Raw genomic sequence first — 10,377 nt, 5'->3', positions numbered from 1 at the left:
AAACACATGGATCCTCTTTGCTTCTGACAAAATCAAACGATTTGATAGCTCTGTCAAAGCAAATATTCCAACTCCTAGAAGCTTGCTTAAGTCCATAAATGGACTTCTTTAGCCTGCATACCGCATTCAGCCTTTCTTTGGATACAAACCCTTCAGGTTGAGTCATATAGACTTCCTCTTCAAGTTCTCTATTGAGAAACGCGGTTTTGACATCCATTTGCCAAATGTCAAAGTTGTAGTATGCAGCTATAGCAAGTAAAATCCTAATGGACTTGATCTTTGCGACTAGTGAAAAGGTTTCGTCATAATCAATGCCCTCGTGTTGACTATAACCATTTTCCACCAACCTAGCCTTATAGGTTCGTTGTCATACCCCGACTTTTAATCCCTGATTAAGGGCTTAATTATTAATAATTAGGGTTCGGCATCCATTAATAATAAAACTGGTTTGATTTATCTGATGTGATTTAATCGTTATATATGTGTTTTAATGTGCTTAGTTAAAGAAATTTTTATAAATGCAGTGCATAAGTTTTAATTGGTGAGTTAAGTGTATTTATATGAGCAAGTTATTATGATTTTTATTTGAGGATTATAGCACTTGGAATTTTAATTAAGTTTCGAAAGCAAGTGTAGTTTATTTTTACCGAGAAATCAAAGAATGCCGGTTTATGGAAATTTTTCCAAACAAAATATTTTCAAATTATTTTTCCTATGATGAGGAATATTATAATTGAGTGAGTGCACTAATATTAGTGTCATATTTATTTTAAATTTTGGTCACAAGAGTTTTGTGTTATAGCATTTCATTAATTAGTGATTAGTCTTTCATGATTTTAATACATGGTTTATTCCTACACCACATACTACCTTACACACACATGATTATTTTAATTAATTGAGCATGTGTTTAATTCCTAACCTTGCATGAGAAGGGAACAAGTGGCCAAGTGGGCTTTTAATATTCATTAACTACTTAGGAAACTTAGTGACCAAGTTTAGCATTAAACAAAAGCATTTCCTCTCTCTTCCTCCCCTCTCATTTTCGTCCATCTCTCTCTCCCTCTCTACTCTCACTATTTTCTTTTCAATCCATCATGGAAGAACACTCCAAAGCTTCTAAACACATAGATCCACCATCACCATTCCTAGAGCTAGCCTTCAATCACCAAGAATCAAGAGAATGATCAAGCTAGAGTTTTCAAACCCAAGTGGATCAAAGAGTTCGCCATTTTCTTAAATATTGAGGGTAAGTGGATCAACCTTAAGATTCCTTAAATCTACCTCCATTTCTTGATGTTTTGATGGAAGAAAACAAGAAAATCAAACCCCTCCATCATTTCTCTAATTTTCGAAAATTGGGGGTATTTTTACCCTTCAAATATTTTCACTTTCTTTTCTTAAATCGAGGCAATAATTATGTAATTGAGAACCTATTGAGTTGATATCCATGAGTTTTTAAAAGGATTAGAAAGGATTTTGAATTTTCAAAGAGTTTAGTTTGCTAAATTTGGGAAGTTTTGGATTTGAGGTTGATTGATGAATTGATGGATGATATATGCTTTTGAGAGTGTTTATATGAGATTTGATGGATTGGATTGATGGTTGAAATTGATTAGTAATTTTTTATATGAGTTAGTTTGATGTAATTTGGGTAAAATTGATTCTATGGTTTAATTTACTAATTGATTGCTTATTTATGCTATTAAGTGTGCCAATTTGATTAATCTAAGGTTTGATTAATGATTTATGTATGTTTGTAGATTTTCAAAAAGTTTAGTTTGTTAAAAATTGGGACTTTGTGATCTATGTGTTAATTGATTAAATTGGCTAAGTTTAATTGTTATTAAGCATGATAGAAATGATAATTAGGGATCAATTTGGTTAGATGTCAAGAATGCCTAAAATTGGTTAAGTTTAGTTTGCTAATAATTGGGAACTTTTGATTAATGAGATAAATACTTGAATTGATGATGTTTATATGTTAGTTAGACTACTAGCAAGGAGAAAGCATGATTAATTTGGTTAATGATGTTGATTTGTGAAAATTTCTCGAGTTTAGTTTGCGTGCATACATGAGATCTTGTATATAAGATGAGTTATGAGTCGAGCATGTTTATATATGGCTATTTGATGATAAATTGAGCTTGTATATGCGATATGAGACTAAACGGACCAACTCCTAATGACTTATGTGTTGGCCGAATGTAAGGAGAAAAAGGGGAAGTCGATGTTTGAATTTTCTTGAGTTATATGATCATGTATTTATGTTATTGTGATTTATATGAGCTTAATTTGAATTTTTGAGAATTTTTCATCGAAGAAGTCCGGAATTTAGGTATATTTGCTTTATGCTCAAGTTTGGAGTTAATTTGAGAACTTTTTTAAAGGCTACTGACCTACTGTTTTCGACGCGATTTTGATATCCAAAAACCATGAAAATTTTATGGTAAGTGTATTTGAGAGTTTTGAGCACACCGGTAAAATTTCAAGCCATTCCAACTTCGTTTGATATTTCTTTAAAATGCAAAACCTAAACTGTACATTACTACCGAGAATTTCAGAGAACAGGGGAAAGAGTCTTTCATTTCAGTAGCTTCCTGTGTGATATAGATTTCCAAATTTTTATGGTATTAACCGTATTGTGTTAGCTAGATATCCACCAAATTTGAGCCCAGTTTGACAACGTTTACTATTTTTCAAAAATCAAAGTTTTCGATTGCCCAAAACTGCCGAATATGGTAGATCGTGGTAAACACGTCATATCTCTCAAACCACTTGGAGTTTTCGACTCTAATTTTTTTTATATGAAACTAGACTTGAAGATCTTTCTTTCAGTATGAGTCTCGAGTCCAGGAGATGTCGGAGTCAGAACAGATTAATATTTGAAGTTGTATCAATGTAAAAACAGAGCATGTTTTAATGATGTTTGATTGTGATTCTTATGTGCCTTATGTGATTGTGTTGTCTATGTGTTTGAATGAGATTAGACGAGCCTTATATGAGAGATAAATCGAGACTTAGTACCATGATTTTCTTGAAACCTATCCTTGAACTTAAGGATTTGAGATGAGTGGAGAGTTTATATAGAGTTGAGTAAGGAGATAGAATATGAGATAGAGCATGAGTTAAGACTTTATGAGTATGGATTTTAAAAGGATTAAAATGTTTTAAATCAATTCCATTTTAATGGAGTTTAAAATGCTTATTTAAGTCATTTATAAATGAATAATGGAATTTCGTATTTATTTACATGGAAATGAAATGTATAGAATGTTATAAGATGGTGCATGATTATTATCTCTTATGTGAACATGTGAATTTCTAAATGATATTAAGTTTAAGGATGTTGAATTCTTTTATTTTGTTTGTTATGTGGTTACGTGATATTATGTGGTTAGTCGATGTTATGTTGGTTTTTGATTGTTTTAATCGAAATGAATTATGGATGCTAGAACCCTAAAACACTAAAAGATACCCTAAGCACGTAGAATTAGACTTTGTCTTGTGACAATTTTCTTCACGAACTTATCGACTCTATATCAATGAAGGTCCGGGCGACAAGAAGTGAAGCCGAAGAAGAAGCGACTCCACGCTAGCTTAAGAACGTTTGAGGTGGGCATTACTTTTACTATACGTATGTAGAGATCCCCTGCGTGACATAGGCCTCTTATACGAATATATGCATGAGATGATTTTAACTGTTAATTTCAGTTTATTATTATGCCCAAATGATAAATGACTCTTATGAAATGAAAATGATATGTTTATGAAATGAAATGAAATGTTTATGAAATGATTGACTGCCAAAAATGTTTATGTTTTACGTATGTATCCTATCTGTGTTGGTTCGCCAACTTTAAAGGAAATCCAATTGGGATCCTATGCTAGACAAATGTCGCTAGCTAGGGTTAACGTGTACACTTATGGAGACCGCGAGTCGCTTGCGACCGGTCTTGGCGTCCGTGGTAAGGAGGCCTCCTTCCCGGCGCGTGACAGAAAGGAACAGATATGGATCATATGAAGGAAAATGGGTCGGCCGGCCAATCTTATGAAAATGAAAGAAATGTTTTAGTAAGCGCAGGACTTTCAAGAAAACCCCTGTGTGTTACTGTTGGCAGTTCAATTTATATATGTTATGCATGACTGTATTTTCGGCATATATCCACTGAGTATTTTTATACTCAGCCCTGCATGTATTTCTAAATGTGCAGGTTGAGCAGCTGATGGAATGGAATGGTGTTGAGCGGGTGGTCCTTTGATCATTTCAAGAAATGTAACCTTGAGTATACATCTTCATATGTATATCTCACACGTTTTCCGCTGCAAAACACTTTGATTAGGATAACTCTATGTTGTGAAGTTGTGACACGTGATATTGGGTAACCCACCTTAATCAGTTCTCCTTTATGTGTATGTGTTATAAGTATCCAAATGATCATATATGATCCTAACATTTTATCTATAAGTGACATTTCCATATACTCTAATGTTAAGTAATTATCCATTTCCGTTCCCACTCATTAATTCTCATCCCAAGTCATAATCCCGGCTAAACCGTCATTAAGGGTAGCGGGCTGTGACATTCGTACTATGCCATCTGCATATCTCTTTTTTTTGAAGATCCATTTGCAGCCTATGGGATATTTCCCATCTGGCAAATCAACTAGTTCCCAGACTAGATTGAAGTACATCGAGTCCATTTCAGAAATTAAGGCTTCAAGCCTCTTCTCCGAGTCGGAGCCCGACACCGCTTCGGTATAGGTCTTAGGTTCATCATCATCCAGATCAACTTCATCATCTTGGTTCTCAACCAATAGATTAAGTCTTTCAGGTGCTCGACGATTCCTACAAGGCCTATGGAGTTGTTCTTGCATTTGCTCGGGTTGTACATTCTGATCGTGAGGAGGTTCTTCTGTGTTGAACGTTTCAACAGTTTCGAAATTTTCAGGGATATCCTCAAGATTTTCTTGAGGTGCTGGTAATACAACTATTGTATCATCCTGTCTTTGATGCATCTTATTGATTTGAGATGTCTCTCTAGGAGATATTCCCCTTCCCAATAGATCATCAACGACTCCCACTGAATTCTTGTCCACACCATTAGACAAGTTTTCATTCTCTATGTTATTTTGTGGTTCTTGACATTCCGGGAAACAATCACCTTGTGATAACTGGAAACGTAGAAATAATATCCAATTGTTTCCTTAGGATATCCCACAAAATATCATTTCTCACTTTTAGATTCCAACTTATTAGTCATCATTTTCTTAACATAAGCAGGACAGCCCCAGGTCGCATATGGTTAAGACTTGCCTTTTTGCCACACCATAGCTCATATGGTGTTTTCTCAACTGATTTAGAAGGAACTCTATTTAGAATATAAATAGCGGTCTGTAAGGCATGGCCCCAAAGGAATAAAGGGAGACTTGCAAAACTCATCGTGGATCGAACCATATCTAATAAAGTTAGATTCCTCCTTTCGGATACCCCATTCATTTAAGGTGTTCCCGGAGGTGTCCAGTCTGACCGAATTCCATGTGATTTTAAGTAATCAAGAAACTCAAGGCTTAAGTATTCTCCTCCTCGATCCGATCGAAGAGCCCTGATACTTTTCCCAAGTTGCTTCTCGACTTCTAACTTAAACTCTTTAAATTTCTCAAAGGCCTCAGATTTGTGTTTCATGAGATACACGTATCCATACCTCGAAAAATCATCAGTAAAAGTTATGAAGTACGAATATCCACCTCTTGCTTGTGTAGGGAACGGTCCACACACATCTGTGTGAATCAGTTCTAGCAAGTCTTTGGCTCGTAACCCCTTCCCAGAAAAAGGTTGGTTAGTCATCTTTCCTTTGAGACAAGATTCACAAGTACCATATGACTCAAGGTCAAATGATTTGAGATAGTCTAACTTTCTCAATCTTGCTATCATGTTCTCATTGATATGACCAAGTCTACAATGCCAAAGATAAGTAGTATTATTCGTATTACTTGACCTAGGTCGTTATTTTTGCACATTGAGAACACTTCTTTCACATTCAAGATAATATAAACCATTCAAAAGAGAGGCACTTCCATAAAACAATCCATTCAGTGAAAACGAGCATCTACTGTTTCCAAAATGGAAAAACCTTCAATGTCTAACATCAGAATGGAAATAATATTCTTAGAAATAGAAGGAACGAAAAAACAATTACTTAAAACTAGTCTATTTCCCGAAAGAAGATCTAATCTATAAGTCCCCACGCATTCGGTAGCAACTTTTGCTCCATTTCCCACGCGTAGATCGACTTCTCTGGGCCTCACTTTCCTAATTTTACTTAGTCCCTGCACATTATTACAAATGTGTGAGCTACAAGATGTATCTAATACCCAGGATTGTGAATGGTTAATAGACATGTTTACCTCAATAACAAACATACCCGATGCACCTCATGCCTTGTATTTCGGGCAGTCTCTCTTCCAGTGCCCCTTTTCATGACAGAATAGGCACTTATCATTTGGCAACTTCGGCTTTTTATGAGTTCATCCACCCTTAGGCTTTAAATTAGCATCAATTGCTTTCTTCTGCTTGTTCTTCTTAGAAGATGTAGCAGTAGAGCTCACCATGAGCACAGATTTGCCTTTAGAAGTGGTAGACTCGTAGGTCTTCAACATGTTGTGAAGTTCAGCCAGAGTTGCCTTCGTGCCATTCATATTGAAGTTCACAATGAAGCTTTCAAATGAGGCAGACAATGACTGCAAAATCAGATTGACTGAGACAGTAGCGGGTAGTATCGTTCCAATCGATGTCAACCTCTCAATCAATCCGATCATCTTCAAAACATGATCAGAAACCGAGCTCCCTTCGTGAAGCTTACACTTGAAAAGATCTCGGAGTATCTCATACTCCATAGTCTGAGCTTCCGAAGCATACAGACTCTTCAAGAGTTTTAGCATTTCAAAAGGGAACATGTGTTCGTGTTGCCTCTGTAACTCCGTATTCATAAAAGTCAACATTACACACTGAGCCATAGTTGCATCCTCGACATGCTTCTTGTGAGCATCTTCGTCAAACGAAGCATACTCCGCAGATTTCTTGTCGAGAATCACAGAGATTGGGTCGTCCAAGACGTACTCAATCTTTTCTAGTCTTAAGACCAGACGCAAGCAACGGAGCCAATCCGTGAAGTTTGACCCAGTCAACTTGTCAGTTTCCATCAAACACTTTAGCGACAAATTCGACATAATATCTGATCAAAATAAATAAAGAAAAGTAAATTAGAAAGAGTAAACTATGATCACATTATATCACCAATCAAACAATGGGCTATCGTATTGATTAGCTCCCACTAATTTTTAACATATTTTACGCCCCCAACGTAAAATACGGATTTATAAGTTATATAAATCTTAGTGGTCCAAGATCTAAGTCAATATTATGTAGCCTCTGCTTTGCTGATGACTATAATAATATCACTTAGTAGGCCTCTAAGCCAATTGCAACAACAATTTTGCAACTCTCGGTTGATTAATCCAATTAATCTGCGTCCTTAAATTATTCTTGGTCGCTTTGCGTTCCAAAATAATTTAAGTAAGTCAACCCCATCACACGGTGCCAACCTATGAATGAGCCTTGGCCTTGTAGATTAGAGCATACAATTTTATGTAAATACTCTTGATCGAAAAGGATGGGTTGCTCAAACAATTATGATGGACGACGTATATTGGGATTACACAAAGACTTCTATGTAATGGGGATTTAGCATGTGATACTAATTGCTTATATTTAATATCCAATATTAAATAGCAAAATAATTACTGGGTGCCGCCTACCCAGGCATAAAATACGGAGCACACATATTGGGCGCCGCCTACCCATACATAGCATAACGGACTACATATATTGAGCGCCGCCTACCCAAGAATAAAAGCGGTCTCTTACTACTATAGTAAAAAATAAGCATAAAAACAAATAGCATGCTTATCACATAAAAGGCACAAAATCTCTACGAATAAAAACATTAATCAAATTAATATTTTATTCTCTAATTAATTATGGGTTAATCAATTTATATTAATTCTAAATTAATATAAATTTATTTCTATTATTATTACTTCAAAATTAATAATAATAATAATAATAATAATAAATAAAATTTATTAATCTAATTAATAAATTAATTCTGAAATTGGAATTCAATTATTAATTCAAAATTAATAAAAGTTTTTTTTTAACTGTTACTGCTCAATTTTGGGTCATTTATTAAAACAGGCTCAGCCTCCTTTAATAAATCAGATTTGCAGCCCAAAAGGTCAACAACAACAGCCCATTTAATCAAATAAACAGGCCCAGACCGGGCCCGAACACTTAACAGCCCAAATCCAATTTTCAGCAGCAAGGGTTTGAGAAAAGGATTTGCAGCAGCAGCTGCCGCCTCCTTTCCCGTCAACCCATGTTCAGAGCCGCGCCGGAGGAGTGGCTGCGACGTCCGGCTAAGGCACGCCTTCGCCGGTCATCTCCAACTCCAGCCGCTATCAGTCCGGTGACCAAGTCACAGAGAGACAGAGAACCGAGGCGCGACGCATACAGCGGAAGGCTGTCGGGCGCGGCAAACCTGCGGGCTCTGAGCCAACGGCGGCAGACGGTCGAGCGCAGCACATCGGCGAGCCCTGAGCCGCCTGTCGTCGCTTGTTGCCACCCCCAGCGATGGTCAATTTTCCGGCAGTTACTGCTGAAATAGAAATTTTATTAAAAAAGAAAAAAGAGAGAAAAACCCCTGAAAGCACAGACGCTAACAGAGGGCCGAGTAAAAAAGAAACGTAAAAAGCAAAACAAAAACCACAGAAAACCCGCAAAGGACCACGGGTGAACAAAAACAGAAACTATGAGGAGAAATCTAAATAAGCTTCGTCGTCTCCAACATCGTCGTCATCCACCTCTTCGTCGTCCAGCATATCTCCCCATTTTTTCTTTTTTGTAGAGACCACTGCCGACATAGCTCGGGCTGCGTCTGAAGAGGAGTGTATCACAAAGTTTTGCAGAATCGCCCCTCTAGACTGAGCATGCTGCACTTTATTCAAGAACTCCACCGGTGAAGCATCAAGAACAGCCATCTGTAAAACTGCACCAGCAGCACCGCCTGCTGCTTTTTGGAAATCCGAAGACATGCCATTCTTGATAATACGCCGGAGTCGATGCTTGATAGAGGAGTCATAAACCTTTCCCTTCTTAGTAGCCCCCTTTGGTCGCCCTCGGCCTCGAGGAATGGGGGGATCCTCCATCGTCGTCTTAGCTGGCGTCACAACCAAAGCCAGATTTAGATTGCTCTCGGGAACAGTATCCGACGGCCTTTGTGAGAGAGAAGTATCAACCTCCATAGTGAGTTGCTCGCATGAAGTGAGCTGCCCGCTAGAAGATTGAACAGAGACTAGCTCCTTCCCATTAGTAGTGTGCTGGTCCATGTCAGAATCTTTGTCATGGGGAATGGAGTCCGTTGTGTCATCCTCGGCGAGGGAACCAAAAGAATTCTCCTGATTGAGAATCTTTGGTATCGGGCGCCAGTTTGGAATTTTTCTCGGGCCCTGCACAACAGTGAATTCATCCACCGCTGTTGTCGAAGTTGGCTTATCCACAGCAACGGAGTTGATCTTCTGACAAACAGTAGAAGCATGACCAAGAACTTTACAAACCGTGCAAAAATAGGGTAGATTCTCGTACCCAAATTCGACAGTAAAACAATTATCTCCGCAAGTAACATCGAGAGAGTCAGGCACTGGATTCGAAACATCAATTTCGACCAAAGCTCTAGCGAAATGCCCCACAAACGCAGCAGCAGATTGTCCGTCCACATTAATCGGATCTCCAACATGTCGAGCAATCCCGGAGATAACTTCAGGGTGCCATAATTCATGAGGCAAACGGAAAATTCGGATCCAAACCTGAGCAGTGGAAGAAGAAGCTTTGTAAGGATCGAAAAAAGGCACCCAAGCCTGGGTGCGTAATATGCCTTGCCGAAGACGCAAAGAAGGAGAGGCTTTCGCAGCATTGAAATCCGCCGCTGACGTGAACTTTAGGGAGAAGAACCCTTTTCCCAGTGGTATAACTTGCCATGGGTGAGTCGTGTTCCACAAGCCGGAGAGCTCTTTGTGCAGATCGTGCGCGAATCTAGGGGTGTCACCCTTACGAAGGAAAAGACGAGCGTGAAGCGCCTGAGTGAAAGATTTCGCCTGTCTTTGGTGGAATGCTGGTGAGAGAACGAGCACCGGTTTATCGTCGACGATCGTCGGCTTAAGGACATCAAAATCATGTGCAGGTAAATCAGGGGGCCGTTCCGATTGGTTTTTAACCGCATTGGCGAAAGAAGATCGCAAAGTAGGGTTAGAATGTTGTGCC

The 10,377-nt window shown here is 38.1% G+C and overlaps 1 protein-coding gene and 1 long non-coding RNA gene across 2 annotated transcripts; one reads left to right on the top strand and one right to left on the bottom strand.

Annotated features, from left to right (window-relative positions):
- Positions 1–610: 610 nt before the first annotated feature.
- Positions 611–4,519, top strand: LOC130989167 (uncharacterized). The gene is made up of 3 exons (XR_009090516.1): positions 611–1,249; positions 3,552–3,615; positions 4,215–4,519. It is a non-coding gene; the product is annotated as an uncharacterized LOC130989167 (long non-coding RNA).
- Positions 4,520–6,527: 2,008 nt separating this feature from the next.
- Positions 6,528–7,229, bottom strand: LOC130990796 (uncharacterized). The gene has a single exon (XM_057915029.1). The coding sequence runs from the start codon at positions 7,227–7,229 to the stop codon at positions 6,528–6,530; it is 702 nt and encodes a 233-aa protein (XP_057771012.1).
- Between the last annotated feature and the right edge of the window lie 3,148 nt (positions 7,230–10,377).

Source organism: Salvia miltiorrhiza, chromosome 6 (genome assembly GCF_028751815.1).
Source record: "Salvia miltiorrhiza cultivar Shanhuang (shh) chromosome 6, IMPLAD_Smil_shh, whole genome shotgun sequence".
Taxonomy (NCBI): Eukaryota; Viridiplantae; Streptophyta; class Magnoliopsida; order Lamiales; family Lamiaceae; genus Salvia; species Salvia miltiorrhiza.
The sequence above is the reverse complement of the archived record's forward strand: the minus strand, read 5'-3'. Positions and strand labels throughout refer to the sequence as shown.